Source organism: Armigeres subalbatus, chromosome 3 (genome assembly GCF_024139115.2).
Source record: "Armigeres subalbatus isolate Guangzhou_Male chromosome 3, GZ_Asu_2, whole genome shotgun sequence".
Lineage (NCBI taxonomy): Eukaryota > Metazoa > Arthropoda > Insecta > Diptera > Culicidae > Armigeres > Armigeres subalbatus.
In genome coordinates this window covers 119,811,034-119,831,780 of record NC_085141.1, presented here as the reverse complement: position 1 = coordinate 119,831,780, position 20,747 = coordinate 119,811,034, and the positions used below count along the sequence as shown (strand labels likewise).

Here is a 20,747-nt window from a genome sequence, read left to right as displayed (position 1 = left end):
CCGGCCACACAACGGTTAACGGGACAGTCCCATTTTTAGACCTTTTTGTGCTGTCCCGTCGTAATCTAAAGAATTCTTAATTTAATTTAATTTAATTAAATAAATCAATATTTTAGGCCGGAATCTAAAATCAAATACCTACAGTGAAAGTGGTTTTTGTGTCTTTATTAGAGAGATTCTCTCAACAAAGAAAGTGGACAAAACCCATAAAAAAAGTGTTAGATTAAATTAATGATTTCGTGTGTGTTACTTCTACGTGAAGTTAAACGATTTACAATGATATGGAAATGCTAATATCATCTTCCAAACTTGGACGTAGAATTAGAGGCGAAAGTATAGAATTGATAGTTCCGTTAGGATACGGCAGGCATGAAGAATGTTTTTATAGAAGTTGATTTGAAAGCGAGCGGAGGGCAATATTTGTGATGGCACATATCACACTAAATGCTGATGTCATATTAGAAATTTGGAGACAGTACTCGTCGATAGCAAATCCCTTCCGCACGCGATGGCATATGAGCAAGTCAAACCATCTTCCTTTTGCCAGTGAAGATATATCAGCTTCCACACTGATATTCTTCCCTCCCCCTTCATACGGGAGCTTGGCAGAAGGAAGGTCGTGTGATATGTATCATCACAAATATTGCCCTCCACTCGCTTTCAAATCGACTTCTATAAAAACATTCTTCATGCCTGCCGTATTCTAACGGAACTATCAATTCTATACTTTCGCCTCTAATTCTATCATGAACATGTACGTCCAAGTTTGGAAGATGATATTAGCATTTCCAAGTGTTAGATGTTATGTTATTAGTTTTGTTTTTAGAAGAATACTATCTATGCCGTTTTGTATTTTCCATTGATCGACTTTTCTTAAGATTTTTCATAGTTGATGACAACATGTGGGGCAATTTTTTTCATGCAGTTTCATTTCAATTTTTTTTTCTGTTTATTCCGGAGGCATTGAAATTTGGCCAATTTCATCAGTGATAGTAACTTGGTAGGCAATTTTTTTCTGAAAATCAGGCCACGCCACAACATCAATAAAATAAAGCGCAGGGACAGACATTGTAATTTTCAGATTAAGCTCATTTTCAATTATCCTTTTTGAATCTTCCGAATTAGGCAACTCAGTTTTTTTTCAAATTTGCTTTATCACATATTTTTCAATCGTTTGATACTTTTCGAACAATTAAATATTATTCAAAGTTTTTCTGAATAATTTTGAATATTTCGGAATCATCCACTGTAAAAAACGAAAAGGAAAAAAATAATGTATAAATCAACTGAACAAAATCGAGTTTAAGGCAGTTTCAAAGTGAGGGAAAATTTGGTCAGATTAAAAGCTATATTTAAGGTCCGCAAGTACTTTAAGGGTAGTTTGTACATCAGGGGCTTGTCTTAAATTTCGCTTTCGAGATTTATGGCATTCCGTTATGAAAAATTAGAAATTCGGCCCGATTTAAAACACAATCAAGCGGAAATCTCCGAGAGTTCGAGCTGTAAACTATACTATAAATTGCCCAGGATTTTTTATCTTTCGCGACGAAATTGCATGAGTCCTGTTTTTTGGGAGCACATGGGCACAAAATCAATGGACAAGATTCCCGAAAAGCCTCACACTTTTAGCGTCATTTAAATCAATTTCGATCAAACAGGACTGTGAATTGGTTAGATTTCACATTTATTCTCATTCGCCATCCATATTCAATATTAAATAATTCTAATGTGACCAGACGCTGCATTTTTCAACTTCGTTTTACAAATTTATTACAATTCATACAGCCTTACAAATATTTTTCCAATTTTTTTGGGCCAAAATCTATGCGAAATGCATTTTTGGAGGATCTATTTTCAAGCCATTGGCGCAATCCAGATAGTTTCGCAGGACGCTTGCTGGTCACATTAAATAATTGTAATATAAAATCTGTTCAAATTTCAAAAAGTTTCTTAAAATCGACCGGTGAACTGGTATTCACAATTATTATGCTAAGATAGACTTCTGGTGAAAATTTCAGCTCAATTGGTTGAAATTTAGGTGTGCTTCAAATCTGGGACGGGACTTGCAAAGAGGAAAAAATGTAACTTCATCTGCAACCAGCAAGCGTTGTCACGAATTGTCAGATGTAACCAGCACCTTTTTGTGTAAAAGTATTGGTATCCCTCAAAAAGTATTCCGAATGATTTTGTTTTACGAGTACTTTTTCACTTTGAAAAGTATTCTAGAAAAACCGGACAGCTTAATATTGAACAGTTATGAATACGTGTTTCATTTCCGATAGGAAAATCTTTATAAAAATAAGTTTACAAATCCGTAAATCACAAACACTTTTATTGTGCTCAAAAGATTCTACCCGGGATTTAGGTGAAACACTCAAGGAAACAGTTGAGAATCGATGATCAACTGTGGTGAAAAGAAGACCAAGTGTCAAAACAAGGAAAAAGAAGCCGTCTTTGCAGGTCTTCTATTTCCTTGAGTGTTTCACCTAAATCCCGGATAGAATCTGCTGAGCAGAATAAAAGTTTTTGCAATTTATGGATTTGTAAACTTATTTTTATAAAGATTTTCCTATCGGGAAGTCCCGTCCCAGATTTGAAGCACACCTAAATTTCAACCAATTGAGCTGAAATTTTCACCAGAAGTCTATCTTAGCATAATAATAAATCTCAGGTTATTGCCGTGTGCGGTAAAATTTATAATGCCTTACACTCGCTTGTATTATTGAGACGTTGTACTCCGCAACATATCCGGACTCAACTGGTCAGGTCTCTTTTAGTTCCACTGTTTGATTATGGTGATATTTTGTTTGGCCTTGTAACTAAGAAAAACAAAAGAAAAGAACTAAGAAAAAACTAAACCAAGTATTCAACGCTGTTACATGATATGCTTCTAATTTTAAAAAGTTTGATCATTTATCTAATTATAAAAAGGCTTTTCTTGGAAGTGATTTTACAAATCATTTAAAGTTCAGAACCTGTATCCAAACATTCAAAATTATTAACAACCCTCCATTTTATCTTCGAGATTTTGTTTAGATATACAGTGTTGACCCGATTTTGTCACTCCCCGATTTTGTCTACCCCCAATTTTATCATACTTTCGACCCGATTTTATCACGTCCCGATTTTGTCACCCCAAAAATTTCATTCTTTTTATTTTCGTAAATAATTCCAAATCAATACCAACAGCATTGATTTTCATGAAATAACTTTCACCGTCTGTAGTTTATTACGAAAGACTTCTGAGTACCTGGGAAATATTCTGTAAGCAATTTCAACAAGAAATAACGGGTACCGTTTACGCATTTGGCCTTTCCAAGGCATAAAATTAATCATACTTGTGGAATGAATTAAAAAAAATGAAAATATTTTTTTCCAATGTTGTCACATACTCTGTTTTATCACCCCAAAATTCACCAGGGGGTGATAAAATCGGGATATTACTGTACTCGCTCTTCGCGAGGTTCGTTACTTATCGTTCCTAGATGTTTTACAAATAGTTTAAGAGACTCGTTCCGCCTAAGAGCTATAAGAATTTGGAACGATTAACCTCGAAATCATAGGTGCGAAAGAAGTTTTTCTTTATTTAAGCGGAATCTAAATATCTTATTCAGTATGTAGTTATTGGTATTGACGTTGCATACACGGAACCGCGAAACAACTCACTTTACGGTTCCTTTCACTCAAATCCGCCCTTGCGTGGAAGAAGCCAAAAATAAGTAAAATGCGAAAAAATCCAGTGAGTACTTTGCCTTTACTCCCGTGTTGAATTTTCACCCACTATGAAGTTTCACCAACTCAAATTTATGTTATTTTCACTCACTCGAGACTATGGTGAAAACAACTCAAATTTGGCTTCTTCCACGGAACAGCATACGTTGGGTCAATGCAGCTCGCTTTGTTTATAATATCATTCATGAGAGCGACTGAGAAAGCTACCTACTAGTGAGTTGAAAATTTGAACTTCATACTCAAAGTAGAGTTCTTTAAACTTTTTTTTAGGTTCTTTATTTTTTCTGTGTAGTAGCATTAGCTTTGAAAATCAATATGTGAATATTTATGTTGCTATATGGTAATTGTTAATAAATTAAATTAAATTAAATTATTACTAAAGAAGAGATTTGGCACGGGAAATCAATAATCCCATCATATTGCTCTTTTTGCATTTGTCTAGATTTTTTTTAAACTTCTTTTTTAGCCTTTTAATGCCTAAAACCGGCCCGGTACTTTGACAATTGTGAGTTATTTTCAATCGGATTTTTTTTTATATTGATCAATAATGTAATCCCTAATGAATGTCTAAGAGTAGATTAAAATAAAATTTCAAAATTCCCCATTTTTCTTAATATTGAGGTTTGCGTAATTTTCTTTTCCTTCGTGGTTTTGTCCGCGAGTAGAATATTTAACACTTCCTTCCCCTCCCAAGTTACGGTGAAGATGGGCGTGGCCAGGAGTAGTAATCCTCATGCTTTTGTGATTTTTATCCTAGATTGAAATCAAAGACTTCATCCATCTTGATTTCTGATAGCAATCTGAATAAGGATTTCAAAAGAAAAACATGAGTATCACTAGTGTCCAATCTACGAAGTACATCGTAACTATGGTATGCTGTGCTTGTCCGCGAGTAGAATATTTGTAGCTTAGTATTTTGCCACCACTTACATAAGATAATAGAAGGTTATGGTGGTGAGTGATTCACTCTAAAATATTTCTTATTTTAAAATTTCTAAAATGAAAATTAAGCCCATCAATTTTGAAATTTCCACAGTTCTTGAATTTTATCACAAGGTTTTTTGACATGTCTCGTTTTGGGTGAAGGCTGATAAATTACAATTACAATTACAATTACAATTACATCCAGGTTTTTTGTTACACTGTTTGGTTTTAGTCGTTTAAGTCCTTCAGCGTCAAAGAAACAATGAGTTAATCACACAAAAAATCACAAAAATCAAAGAAAATTCAGGTGGTATTTAAAAATCTGTGAAAGTTCGGGTTAACCGAGAAATTAATGAATTCCAACCGCGTAAAAAAACCTGGGTGTACAAGGTTTTTTGACATGTCTCGTTTTGCAAGCGCGTTTGTCCCGTATTTTCACCGAAATGATCTGGTCAGCCTATCTTTATCACACCATTTAATAGATAAAAGTCTTATTTATGACATAATGTGTCAGAAAATTGTCCCTACAGCGTATGTGCATACAAATAATCACCTAAAAATATATAATTCCTTACCAGAATTGCTGGACCTTTGCACTATGAGGAAAATTGTTTATAATTTTTTTTTATTTATATATCATATGAAAGATAAGATAAGAGAATAGAAAAATATTGAAGCGTTATGTTTATTCAGTCAAAAGATAAGGGCTGGCAAAATGAGAAAGCTGATCAAAATAAAAAAAATCGTTCCTAACTTTGATTTGTATGTTATGAAGCCAATTTCGCTCCAAAAATGGGGTTTTTATAAGGTACACTGGGGGAAGTGGAAAAAGGGGGTAAGTGTAAAAATCGACTCGAAAAATTGGAATTGTACATACTTTACAGTTTTTACCACATCATAACATTATGCAAGAATATACTTTGATGCTCACACTAATACTATGTTGAAATTTGTATAATACATACACTACCACGGTTAACGCTTGAACTGTAATTTTAGGTTTCGCGAAAAGTTGATTTTTGCATTCATAAAATCAATTCTTATTTGCACCAATTGTTCTTTTTTCAAGTGAATTTATATCACAGGTGACCATTCTAATACAATTAAACTAATCCTATTCAATTGGTAGTGGTTTGTACTAACAAAGCAAATAATTCAAAGATTTTACACTTACCCCAGGTATCAAACACTGCGGGGGAAGTGGATAATGTTCTAATTACGCAATTTTTTTTCTCCCTCCAGGGTTTATTTCGATAACTGTGAATCTTAATATGTTCCTTCTTTGTTATCATTGTGATTCCAGTGGTGATTAGACTCATATAAATGAAAAAATGCCTGATAAATCCACCTATCGGTATTGATGCCTTCCACATGTTTTACATATGAAAAAAAAATTATAAGAAAGTTAAAAATAGCACTTATAGGTAAACATATTGTATAATTCACATTAATTTTTATTCATAACAAGTTTCGCAGTTGAATGCAATTTTTTGGGAACAAATTGGTTAAGGACAAGTGCTTAAGAATAGCTGATAATTTTGTACGTGCTTTACGCACATACATACATACAAATACGCACATACAGACATCATCTCAATTCGTTAAACCAAGTTGATTAGTTTATAACCCTGTAAGTCCCATTTTTCCTTTAAAAAGTTCATCTTTGGGGCGAACATATAGACTTTACGTACACTAAGTGTTCGAGAAGGCAAAACCAGCCCTCCCCTAGCTATTACGAGAATTCCTTGAGGATCTATTCCATTAAGGTAATGAAATTATTCCACAAAAGATTCTCAGAGCAATTATCGTATTGATTTTAGTTACATGTAACTACTCATCACTATTGAAGGTCAAGGTAACATGGGTTTTCCACTTACCCCATCCCACTAGGGTAAGTGGAAAAACAACTCCTAATTTAAAAATCTCATTTCATTTCATTTATTTAGTTAACATCTAAACAGATAACACTGAATCAACAATTTGACGCCACAATGCACGGTTCGAGGCCGCATCTCTTCATCCTCGGATACGCCCCACGCTCGCCAAGTCGTTCTGCACCTGGTCTGCCCATCTCGCTCGCTGCGCTCCACGCCGTCTCGTACCTGCCGGATCGGAAGCGAACACCATCTTCGCAGGGTTGCTGTCCGGCATTCTTGCAACATGTCCTGCCCATCGTACCCTTCCGGCTTTAGCTACCTTCTGGATACTGGGTTCGCCGTAGAGTTGGGCGAGCTCATGGTTCATTCTTCGCCGCCACACACCGTCTTCTTGCACACCGCCAAAGATGGTCCTAAGCACCTGTCTCTCGAATACTCCGAGTGCTTGCAAGTCCTCCTCGAGCATTGTCCATGTTTCATGTCCGTAGAGGACAACCGGTCTTATTAGCGTCTTGTACATGACACATTTGGTGCGGTGGCGAATCTTTTTCGACCGCAGTTTCTTCTGGAGCCCGTAGTTGGCCCGACTTCCACAGATGATGCGCCTTCGTATTTCACGACTAACGTTGTTGTCAGCCGTTATCAAGGATCCGAGGTAGACGAATTCCTCGACCACCTCGAAGGTATCCCCGTCTATCGTAACACTGCTTCCCAGGCGGGCCCTGTCGCGCTCGGTTCCGCCCACAAGCATGTACTTTGTCTTTGACGCATTCACCACCAGTCCAACTTTTGTTGCTTCACGTTTCAGGCGGGTGTACAGTTCTGCCACCTTTGCAAATGTTCGGCCGACAATGTCCATGTCATCCGCGAAGCAAATAAGTTGACTGGATCTGTTGAAAATCGTACCCCGGCTGTTACACCCGGCTCTCCGCATAACACCTTCTAGCGCAATGTTGAACAACAGGCACGAAAGTCCATCACCTTGTCTTAGTCCCCGGCGCGATTCGAACGAACTGGAGTAGTAGTAGTAGTAAAATTCTTCTTTATTTACACATTTTTTGTTTTACAATTATTTTTGACATGTACAGTGATCGGCCGGCTTGGCCCTCCAACTTCAATTTTAATTATTATTATTATTATTATTTTTATGTTTCTACTTTATTTTTAAAATATAATGTATCATGACGGCCTTCAGGAGGCGCTAGTGTGTTTTTTTAAATTTGATAACCTAACTACTATGTACACTAAAACGAACTGGAGTGTTCGCCCGAAATCTTCACACAGTTTTGCACACCATCCACCGTTGCTTTGATCAGTCTGGTAAGCTTCCCAGGGAAGCTGTTCTCGTCCATAATTTTCCATAGCTCTACGCGGTCTATACTGTCGTATGCCGCCTTGAAATCAACGAACAGATGGTGCGTTGGGACCTGGTATTCACGGCATTTTTGAAGGATTTGCCGTACAGTAAAGATCTGGTCCGTTGTCGAGCGGCCGTCAACGAAGCCGGCTTGATAACTTCCCACGAACTCGTTCACTAATGGTGACAGACGACGGAAGATGATCTGGGATATCACTTTGTAGGCGGCATTAAGGATGGTGATCGTGATTTAAAAATCTATTTCCATAAATTTCAAGCGACCAAAATGGTATGAATTACCGCAAAGTTAGTGCAAAATTGACTGTTTTTGATAGTCCATTTTGATTGAACGCATTTAAATCATTTAAACTGGTTTTACACTAATTCAAACAGGCACTATCGATTTTTCCTTTTCCACTTCCCCCAGTGTACCTTATACCATTTCTAAGCTTAAAACCTCAGCTTTTCAATCTGGCTTCTTTTGCATGTAAAGATTATTACAAAACCCACAATAATCTACCTAGTGGTGATGGTGCTTTTTCCGTGTATTATAAAATGTAACGAGAAAAGCACATAAAAGAGGTCAAAATTGCACTTTAGGGAGATAGATCCAGTTATTTCCATCAATTCACATTTATTTGCATTCATTTGAATGCAAAACAGCTGTTTTTGAAACAAAAGAAGGGAAAAATGGAGAAAAAACAATGTTTATTTTAATAACTCCGGAACGCAATATTCAATTGCGAAAAATTAGGCAGGATTCCGCTTCGAATGTAGCAAGCTAATCGGATATCGGATACGGATAAGTGTGTCTCAAAAGTTCGGTTTTGGAGTGATCCTATAGCATTTAGGTATACTTAGTACACGAGAAAGGCAGAAAGTTGTAAAAGAAAATCTATCATTATACAATTTTTTCGCAATATCCACTAACCTTCAATTTAACTATTCTAGCAGTAGCTGTTAGAACTGGGAATGAACGAAAAAGCTCGTTTTCTTATGTTATTAGAATTACACTGATTACTTTCTCCTCCTCACATTGACAACTCGTTAACCAAGACGAATCTCTGCCCCTGGAACCTAACCCAAATATTTAAATGAATTACGCATGAATTCATGTCAAGTGTAGAGGTATATTCGGCTTGCAGTGGGCTAGTGATTGCATCACCATTTGCTTCACCTTCTCTACATTGAAATTAAACTGCACTCTGACGTGGCAGACGCCAGCGTAACCTAACAAACGCAATCACCATCAGTAGGGTTTCTTACCCCATTTCCGGCCTAACATGCATACGACTGCACTATTTAATTGATATTTATGAGAGGAAGCAACATTTCCTGAATTTTGTGAGCTTGAGATACCTACTTGATTATTTTTTTTTAAACTATCATTTATTTGGTAGGCTCATTTGCCGTAAAGCGTTACGGAGCCGGAATCTTTTTTTAATTTTTCATGATTCTTATACTCTAATGTTTTGGGGAACCGAAAGACTCGCGGTTTGGTCGAGGTTAGGGAATACAATTATACAATAGGAAAGGAAGGGAATTTAGGATGCTTAATTAATTACAATGCTGATGTTTACACAGTTGAAATCCTTGGAAATGATTCACATCTGTAACGAGTCAAACATTTTTTGGGAGACAGCAACGAGAGGAAGACATACGAATGGGGTTTAACGATAGTTGATTATAAGGACTCGAAAAAGAATTTATTTGCAGTAAGTAATCGACACTGGTTCTAAGCTTCGATGCAGAGTACACGAGCTTTGTTCGCCAGTGACAGGCGTATGGGGCCCTTGCTAAACATCGTTTGGAAATTAACGAGGTGCAGCACTCATTTCAGTCATAGTGATTGCATATCCGGCACACTTCAAACCAGTTCCCGGCCTAAGCAAAATTTCACTCAATCTCTCAACATCTTACTCTCATTCTCTCTCGAGACGGTAGAGAAAGCGATGTAAACAAAATATGCACGTTCTACACCGAGGCAAATTTCCGTATACCTAATATGTGTGAAACCACATAATTTTTTGCAATTAGAAGCCACTAATAATGAATATGTTTGAGGTATATTAAACCTATAATTTTTCTTCAAATAAAACCTATGTCGCACAACGCCATAATTTTTATGTTTGAGCATAATAATTTTGATGAATGGCACACACATAAAAGTTATGTTTGAGTATTATATAGGGGAACGGTTCGCCACTTCATCTCATAGCTCCTATTTCCATCCCATCAAAAACAAAGAAATGGAAAGGAATTTGGTGTGTTTATTATTTTTGTGATTTTTCTCAGCAGTGAGCACGCATGTTGACAAAAAGAAGCGACGAATTTGATGCCGTATTTCTTTGTTTAGCGATTTGATTGATATATGTAAAGGGAGTTTGAGATCGGAATAGTTCCCCTAATATATTTGAATTATTTTGAAAAATTATTAGCATTTTCAATGTTGGGGTATCCCGGATTATTTATTTTCTGGTGAAAAAAATATATTTTGTATTCAATATACAAATGAAAATACATAACAGAAAATGTGCACATGTTTGGTCTTTGCGTAGAGTCTTCCATATCCCGAGTTCCGAAAATACTGGAGTACATGCCGCCAATTCCTCGACCACTTCGTATTTCGTCCCGATTCTATATGCCGGATCAGATACAATTTTTCCACACCTGCCTTAACGGAATCTGCAAGTTGAATGAAACATGATGTTTTATATGGTTTTGTCCGAAACTTGTCTAAATAAACTTACCATTTTCCATTATGTTTTGCTCACGGCAATTTTGGGTTCCAAGTAAAAATGGTTGCGATCCACCGTCCTCAGATTGGAACTATGCAAGTAGTCGAGGTATCCAACCGATGGCATGATTTAGTAAAAAAATCCTTGGAACAAAAAACAGGATCCTAAACCTGAGACAAATGCATTGCGATTATTTTAGGTATGGTGAAGTATATGTTAATAATGTTTAAAAAATACCTTTGAAACAGGTCGAAGTCCAGCCGAAAGTGTTCCATTTTCTTTGCCATATCTTGTTAGCTCAAACATAAGCATCATTGATAGAATTGAATAAATTTTGACTATTAGATTTCTCGAATCAAAATCATAACAACCCACACATAATTGAAATAAGGAGTTCGTATAGCTGTTACAGACTTCCACATAAAAGGGAAAATGTATATAATAACACTTATGTAACTGCAAATAACAATGATATTCGTTATTCCTTATGAAAAGTATGTTTTCTTTCCAAATAGGCAATACGTTTGGAATTTTATTAGTGTATGGCAACATGATGCCAGATGGTATTATTTATAATAATTTTTGTTTGGTTGAAAAGATTCATTCACTCAACAAAATTTCTTCCAAACATTTAAAAACTTTATTTTTCTCACTTTTTAAAATCGATAGAATTTTAAATAACATGAAAGCGTCAACATATTAGACAGTTTTCCTATTAACAATGAAGGATTATTCTCATATTAAAAGAGGCTCCTGGCCTTTTGGCAGCACTGTTCGGCTAGAAGTTCTTAGGCCGCCAGACCCGCCTTTTCAGGAGAAGAGGCGCTGCCTGGAAGAAGCGGAGTGCTAGGAGATGGAACAGCTGTGCCGTTCTCAAGAAACACGCAAGTTCTATCAGAAGCTCAACGCATCCCGCCAAGGCTTCGTGCCGCGAGCCAAAGTGTGCCGGGATAAGGATGGGAGCATCTTGACGGACGAACGTGTGGTGATCGAAAGGTGGAAGCAGCACTACGAGGAACATTTGAATGGCGCTGAGAGTACAGGCTGTGAAAGTCAAGGCAGCGGAGGAGATGACTACGTCAGTTCAGCGGACGATGGAAGCCAACCAGCCCCCACCTTGAGGGAAGTTAAGGATGCCATCCAACAGCTAAAGACCAATAAAGCAGCTGGTAAGGATGGTATCGGAGCTGAGCTGAGCTCATCAAGATGGGCCCGGAAAAGCTAGCCACTTGCCTGCACAAACTGATAGTCAAAATCTGAGAAACTGAACTCGTTCCTGACCGGCCAAGTGAAATTCCCGTATTCCTGCGACATCGAGTTCTTCCAGTGCAACATACGAGCATCGTACCGGTACGCATCGAGCATCGCCGACGATCGTCGAGTCAACTCGCTACTTGCAGCATATCGGCACTTCTAGTATACCATTATTGTCCAATAAGAATATGAAAGTGCAGTAGTAGAGTGATCCAGAATAAAGAGTAGTGTGAAGCATACATTCAGGCGAGTGTCGAAGAAGCATTGACCAGGGCTGACTAGGGACTTATCATTATTATTTTTTTAGTTGTTACGAATAGATCGGTTATTTGAATTGAAATTAGTTTTTCGGTTTCTGTTGAGTTGGTTGACCGTTGTGAGTTGGAAGTAAACCACCCTCGAGTCTCACCGGGCATTTAAAGCATCGCGGCTTCGTTGCAGCCTCGCTGCCTGGCGCGTAAGCGAAGGTCGTTTGAAAACTTCCGCGCACGTTTCAAGTGGAAGGAAGGGGTTATATGCCCCATCTACAAGAAAGGCGACAAGCTGGAGTGTGAGAACTTTCGAGCGATCACCATCCTTAATGCCGCCTACAAAGTGATGGCCCAGATCATCTTCCGTCGTCTGTCACCATTAGAGATGGTCGGGTTTCACATTGTGTAGACCCGAACCCGGTTCAGAAATTCCTTTCAAACCCGGAGCCGACCCAAACTCGGGATGAATAATCTTATCAAACCCGAACCCGACCCGTACACGACAATTTTTGCAGTTTTAAACCCGAGCTGGACCCGAACTAATTTTTTGGCGGAAAACTCAAACTAGATATGTTTTATTTCTCTTTGTTGTTTGGCCTTGTTGTTTACACATGGTGTTTGCTTCCGATCCGGCGAGATGGGCAGACCAGGTACAAAACGACTTGGCATGCGTAGGGCGTATTCGAGGATGGAGAGATGAGGCCTTGAACCGTGTATTGTGGCGTCAAATTGTTGATTCAGTGTTATCACAGATAACAGATATTTAAGCTAGAACAAATTTTATTGAAAATATTGTGTAAACTTTTGAATTGACATACGTTGGCCCACTACTGCCATCTACTCAACTGATTGCGGCAGTACATACGGACGCAGCTGATTAACAACCGTCGAACGCAGCCAATGCATTTGACATACGCATCCGGGCTGCGTTTTCAATAACAATGATCCTCGCGCCATCTCCAATCGTTTGCCAAACGCGGTCCCAATTTAAATTACATTTGAATTAACTGTTGCGGATGTTTACACACGTTTCGGATGTCAGCCTCAATATCTGTTATCTGTGGTGTTATCTATTTAGATGTAGACTAAATAAATGAAATGAATGAAATGAGGAGTGAAATAAATGGTTGAAAGATATTGAGGTTTGTGCGAAATAAATGGGAGACTTTTCAAAAATTGTCAATCCTGAACCTACGGCTTCCAAACAGTATAAATCCTTAGTTTTCTGTGCAGTGAGCCGGGAATCGGGTCCATAGGCCCAAGTAGTGATTTTCCCTACTTGTACATTGAGAATGAGTGCTAGCCCCGAGGAAACATCTGTTGGTTCTCTGTGCAAGAACAGCTAATCTGGACATGATGGGGTAGCAACTACGGGCGGTCAATCAAGCTCAAGCTAAAACTCTTTCTCATTATTGTTCACTAAATAACAAGGCAAAAAGATGAAATTGGGTATCGACCGTTTATTTCGATGAAATTCACTTCCAGTTGACAGCAGCAGCAGTAAAAAGTGTGGACAACAACCTTCCGGTGCTCGTCACGGAGTGGAAATACCGGCATTTCTATCTGTTGTGTTAAACCTGCTACTCTTTGGTTCGAAATTTACGCCATGAGCTTATGGAAGAATGGTAGTTGGACATCGATAAAATGTATCAGAAAACCAGAAGTTACGCAAATTTATGAAAAATGAAGGTTTTGAACGAAGGTAGTGATAAGGAATGAAGTAGAAAGTAAAAATATTGTCTCGTACACTTAGCTTGCGCTGATTCGTGGTGTTATTGTAACGCATTTTCGATTTTACTATACCACTAAATCAACGCCATCTCTTGCATGCAAAGTTACGGGCGGTACCTTATTGTAAAATTTTGATCTCTGGTCCATATCTCTCGTTCAATTTTAATGTGCTTTGTTAATTTCCATAGGTGCCTCCTAAATTCTTATAAATCAAGTAATTTTTCCAAATCCGATTTTAATAAAATAAAAGAAGTTGTTCCGCATATATACACTGACTAGCTTTATGTACTCGGCTTTGCTCGGTATTGAAAACTAAATTATGCAATTCAAATGTCAAATGCACCAGACGCACATAGGCTGATAGATTGACAGAAAGAAAGATCGATATATAGATGCAACTCAAATGTGTACACTGTGATCAGTTTCTTAATAGGGCAGCTATACCGGTTTGACTTTGTGTCCTGTTTGGTATTAGACCATTCAGCCGAATGCCGTTTGGCTTAATACTACAATAGGTTGGAAAACGAAACTCTCGCAAAATAGGCTCCCTAACTTCTCCTTTTTTCTTTCTTTCTTTTCCCATCTTCATTCTTCATCTATGCTTTTTCCTTTCTTCATCTTACCTAAATACTTCTCCTTTCTCTTCATTCTCTCGTTTTTTATTCCTTTTTCCTCCTTCTGCTTTCTTTGTTTTGTCTTCTTTCCTCTTTTTCGCTTCTTGCTTTTCCCTTCTTTCTTGTTCTTCTTCCATCACTCTTATTCCTTCTACTATCTGTTTGTTCCCACTCAATTTTTTTCCATCTTCTTCTACTTTCAGCTTTCTCTGCATTGAGCCTTCTCTATTGCTTCAAATTGTCCCATGCGCATAATAACGTTATCACATGCACTAAACTACTCGTTTTCCTAATAAAGACTCCTATTCCCCGCGCCCTTAGTACAGAGAACATGATCCCCAAATTTGGTTGCAATTGGTAAAAAGGTTTCAAAGTTTTAACGAAATGCTCATTTTGTAATCAAACACGTCCCATCACATCCGCCTTCTTTTCCTCCCTCCCTTCTATAATCGTCTATTCAAGATAAAGGATATGTGCACAAAATTTGGTTAAAATCGGTCCACAGGATCAGAAGCAACATACATATGTTTTCTAAACAATAACCATCCCACCACACCCTCACCATTTTCATAATGACTCTCCAATCCCCGCCATAATCTTTCCAGAATAGAGAAAGTGTGTACCAAATTTGGTTAAAGCGGTTCAGAAGTTACATATAGAATTTCCATTTTCTAAACTACACCCTTTCCTCCACACCCTCCTCCTTTCTAAAATTAGCCGCCCATACAATCCTCTCCTTATAGTTGATATGTCTACAGCATTTGGTTGAAATCGGCCCAGGTAGTTGAAAGCTACACTGAATTGTTCGTTTTCTGAACAAAACCTCTTCTTGTTTTCCCTATGAACCTGCCACCAAATTTGGTTAAAATCGGTCAATTGGTTCAGAAGTAGTTAGTGAACATACATACATACATACATAGATTGGTTTATATAAACTAGCTTTATTTATGTACCCGGCATTGATCGGGATTTAAGAGTAAATTATGCAATACAAATATCTCCATGCAGCACCAAACGCACATAGTCAGATTGACAGAAAGATAGATCGATACATAGATGCTACTCGATATGTAAGTGTACACTGTGATCGGTTTCTCAATAGAGCGGCTTTACCGGTGTGTCCTTGTGTTCTATTTGATGTTAGGCCATTTGGCCGAATGTCGTTTGGCTTAATACTACAAAAGGTTTGAAAAATACCCAACTCTCTTGGTATAAATATTAATAGGCTCCCTCTTCATTCCTCTTTCCTTTCTTTTATATTTGAATCTTTAACCTCCCACCTAACTTCTTCTTTTATCCTTCTTTCTTTTCATATTTTCATTGTTCTATGCTGTTTCCTTCTTTCCTTTTATCTATATCCTTCTTCTTTCTACTTCATTGTTTTTGTTTTTTCTTCCTATTTCCGTCTTCCTTCAGCTTTATTTTTTTCTTCCCTCTTCCTTTCTCTTTCTCCCTTCTCCCACTTCCTCCTCACTCACATTCAGCCTTCTTTATTCCTTTAAATCACTCTGTGCGTTCACTTGGTAAACTAGTGCTCGTTTCCTGTAAAACTCTTCTCCCTCTTTTCCTCCTCTTAATACAGAGAACATATCTCGCTTAACTTTTCAAAAGGACCTAAGTAACATTTTTTCATGAATTAATTTGAATAGCGCAATCAACAGAACAACATGAAAGATTTTGATTGCAGTACTCAAATTAAATCAGGAAAAAAATGTTACTTAGGTCCTTTTGAAAAGTTAAGCGAGATATATCCCAAATTCGATAAATAGAAATCGGTCAAGAGGTTTCATAGTTTTAAAGAAATGTTCACCATCACACTCGCCTTCTTTTCCTAATGAATCTCCCACCCCCTCTATAATCGTCTACTCAAAATCAGTACTGAGATTTTTATTTTCATTGAGAGAGGTCACGCGATATTTACATTTTATTCTCTCCCGCTTTCATTAAAAACATAAACAATAAAATGAATTGACCTTTCCCGTCAAAAATTTGTATTCGCTTAATCGATTCTTTGGCTTATTTAAGGTCAACTTTCCCAAAGAACCCATATGTTATGAAGCCTATTTTTAAAACCGAAAAGTGCTGCACGTGTGAACCGGCCTAAAACATTCACCCGAAAATCGGGCCAATCTAAAAAAACAGCCCTTTTTGATGATGATGATGATGATGGTCCCGCCACATACCCCTACAAAGGTTTGAGCTAGACGATTTATCTTTAAGATAATTAATTGAATTTGATATAACAATTTAATCAGATTTGCAAAAAACAAAAACGATCTGATTACCATCACAGATATGAATTACATAACTTTCCATTACTATCCAGCAAAAAATGTAAATTAAGAAAAAAAAATCGTGGTTTTCATCTACAGATTCTCATAAGGGTAGTGATACTTCGAGTTTATACTAAAATGCAAAACTTGTGATACCTCTCGCACAGATTTCAAAAGTTCTACCAAGAATCGCGTTTCATGTTTATACAAGCCCACTTAACGTTTGTCACTCATAAGCATAAATAAAATTAATAATCTAAGTCGTCAACAAAACTAAAACTTGTGTTACCGCTCCGTCGATATCAAAAGTTTCGGTATCAACCACGGGAACAAAACTCTACCAGATAGCCCATTACTAATCCGAAGAATCATTCAAACAGTTAAAAATGCGCAAGTCTATACATAAATTTAATAAAAATCATTCACATCTGCTTTGCGCGCACGAGACTCAACTTTTGTAGAAAAAAAGGTCAAATTACAATTACGTCAATATATGTATATAAAATCCATCATCATCATCGAGGCGAACAAAGTAGTTTATCAGTGCCTCAATAAATAAAAAAAAAAAATTGTGCAAACAAACAATCCGTAGGTCAAACTTCGTCAAGATACAAAATTATTGAATTATAAAAAGTCTACTAAGTAGCTGCTTAAAAGGCTGCTTTTACGTGTGAAACACAAAGTCTCTTAAACTGTCTCTTTTCGATTTTTGTATTGTATTTTAAAAATACTATATTTTAAAAATACTATAGAGGAGTCAAATAATATGGGTTCTTTGAGAAAGTAGACCTCAAATAAGTCAAAGAATGGACTGAGATAATAAAACGAGACACAGTTTTTGACGAGAAAGGTCAAGGATTTTTATTTCATGAAAGCGCATCAAACTATTATTGTAAACAAGCTGTTTCTCCTTCAAAAATGTTAATGCTAACTCGGAAATCTGGAAGAATATAATCATTTTATTGACTAGTCATCGAGATTTGTACAGATCTATTACAACTATTTCGATATTTATATTTCAAAATAAAGCAATATTCTCATCATGACTGCTTGTACCGTGACAGGTTACCAGGAGCTCGCTACATTTTCATTGGGTCTCTTGAAAATGAAAATGCAACTGTTTTCGCTTTAACATAACAATCACAAAAACTACTAGTACTGCTCAGGATAAAGAATAGGGTAAAATGCCCAATAGTGGACCCACTAGTAGCGAAATTTTACTCTTCCTGCCATAAGGAGTAGAAATTTTCAATATATTAATTTCGCGTGATATCTAATAACAAGTTCTGCATCTCGTTATTCGTTGAAATTAACATTTCAAAGTGTGACTAAATTTTCCCTATAGTAGACCCCTTGGGGTCCATAATAGGAAATTCCTTCCCTATTCTGAAGTTTTACGCATGCTTGTACCAAATTAAAAAAAAAGATAAGTGAGAAAATAGCATTTGAAATTGAAACAAAAACTAACATGGGATATATGGGTAGTATAGTCGACACTTCATTTGATTTTCATGTTCCGTTTCGAGATGTTCTTCTTTCCCATTATGGACTCCACAAAATATTCTTATAATGGGCACTCGTGTTTATTTTTTTACAAAATTATAAAAAATCATTTCCATATCATTTCTAACGCTGTAATCAGTGTCGGCCTATATACTTAAATAGAGTATCAGAGTTCGGTAAATTATTTCACCGAAGTTTGCGGTGATTGAATAAGGGCCGATGTCCACGTAGCGTTTTTTCAACGCTGCGTGCACGTGGCGTTAAAAAACGCAGGTGTGCATCGGTGCGGTGACGCTGCGTTACCGCTTTTTCCCGATGCACATCTGCGTCCTTTTAATGCCGTGTGTACGCAGCGTTGAAAAGACGCTACGTGGACATCGGGCCTAAATCACAAATGCAAAAGCACAAACATAAATGGACTTAGTAGATTTGACCGCTATGTTTGTGATTTGACGTTGGACGATACCGAAGTTTCAGTAAATATTATCGATCCACCATTGATCGTAGAAAATTACAGTATTATCGGTAAAAATGGTGACTAACCACCGGAGTTCGGTATGTTACAATGTCAACATATGCAAAATTACCGAAGCATTTGTGATTTATTCAATCACCGCAAACTTCGGTGAAATAATTTACCGAACTCTGATACTCTGTTTAAGTGTGTGTGTACCAAATTTGGTTGGAATCGGCCCAGGGCTTCAAAAGTTACACTGAATTTTAAATTTTCTAAACAATACCTCTCCCTGCATACCCTTCTCTTCCAAAATTACCCTACCATATGATCGACTTCTCATAGTTGATATGTGTACAAAATTTGGCTGAAATCGGTCCAGGGAAGTGGAAGTTACACTGAATAATTCATTTTCTGAACAAAACCTCTCCACTACCCGACCCGACCAATTTTGTTATCTTCTCCTGAAGATGAAGAATTTGTGTACCAAATTTGGTTGAAATTGGTCATTTGTTCAGAAGTAGTTAGCGAACATACATACATACATACATAAATTGATTTTTGTATCGGGATTATATTATTATTATATTATATCGGATTGACAAATAAATGATGTCATTCAAATGTCTTCATGCTTGCCTAAACGCACATGAGTAAAAAGATTGACGGAAGATAAATCTTTCTTCTCCGCTTTTTTCCCTCTTATTTCTATCTTACTCCTTTCTTTTCCTTTTTTCGTTTTTTCTTCTTAATTCCTTATGCCTTCTTCCCATTTTTCCTATCTTCCTCCCTCTTTCATCTCCCTTGTTCATTCTCACTTATTCCTTCTTTCTTTATTTATTCTACTTCTTTTTCTAAATCACTCTGTGCGTTCACTTTGTAAACTACAACTCGTTTCCTGAAAAACTCTTCTGACCCTTTAACCAATAACATTCGTACTCCCTGTAATCATCTCCTTTGAACATAGAACATGTGTCCCAAATTTGGTTGAAATCGATTGAGAGGTTCCCAATTCTAAGGGTTCCCACCTCCCCTGCCTTCTTTTCTAACCCTCCATAATCGTCTACTCAGGATACAGAATATGTGTACCAAATATGGTTGAAATCAGTCCAAAGGTTCTAAGCTAAATTGTTTGTTTTCTAAACAGTACCTCTCCCTTTAGACCCTCCCCCTTTTCTTAATAACTTTAACACCCCCCATATAATCTTCTCATTAAAATAGAGAATGTGTGTACCAATTTTGGTTGGGATCGGTCCAGGAGTTAAGAAGTTACATTGAATTGTCCGTTATCTGAACAATACCCCTCCCTCCAGACCCTCCCCCTTTCCCCAATTACCCCTCCCATAAAATCGTCACCTCGTAGTGAATATGTGTATAAAATATGGTTGAAATCGGTCCTGGCAGTTGAAAGTTACACTAAATTGTTCGTTCTCTAAACAAAACCTCTCCCCGTTTTCCTAATGACTCTCCCACCCCATTTGTTACCTTTTTCTGAAGATAAATAATGTGCGTACCAAATTTGGTTGAAATCGGTCAAGTGGTTCAGAAGTAGTTAGCGAACATACATACATACATAGATTGGTTTTTATATAGATAGATAGAGTAGATACAGCACCCACGATGATTAATTATGGTTTAGAAGTTAGCAAAATTTTCAATTCACACATCGGTTGTTTGTAAATTTCCCATCTAACCACATGAAGACCGCCCCTTACCAATCGCGTAAACTGTGCGGATCGCGGTTCTCCATCACCAGTTCGTCGACGAGGGCGCGCACATCTGCGGATATTTCCGTATTACGCAGGTCAAACCGTTGCAGTGTTTTGTTCTCGTGCACCTGCTTCACCAGCTTCTCCCCCATGAACGGTCCCAGTTTGTTGGAGGAGAAATCCAAGAATTTTATACTCCGATTGAAGCGCAACATCATCAGCAGATATTCTTCGATCTCCTCGTCGATCGAGCAGCAGCTGAGGTTGAGTCTGTAATCGAGGGCAGTAATGATGGCAATAAGGGATAGTATAAGAATAGTTATGATTTGT

General features: G+C 37.3%; 1 protein-coding gene across 2 annotated transcripts in view; it reads right to left on the bottom strand.

The window, feature by feature from the left end:
- Positions 1–20,747, bottom strand: part of LOC134223840 (uncharacterized) — a 532,543-nt gene that overhangs the window by 503,531 nt on the left and 8,265 nt on the right. Inside the window, exon 3 of one of the 2 annotated variants that reach the window (XR_009982745.1) lies at positions 19,196–20,687. Coding sequence is in view for 1 of the 2 variants with exons in the window: in XM_062703057.1 (XP_062559041.1) it covers positions 20,420–20,687 (268 nt within the window). In the remaining variant the exon portion in view is untranslated. Of the gene's footprint in view, positions 1–14,597; positions 20,688–20,747 lie in introns of those variants that run through there. The other variant, XM_062703057.1, reaches the window with a different exon arrangement.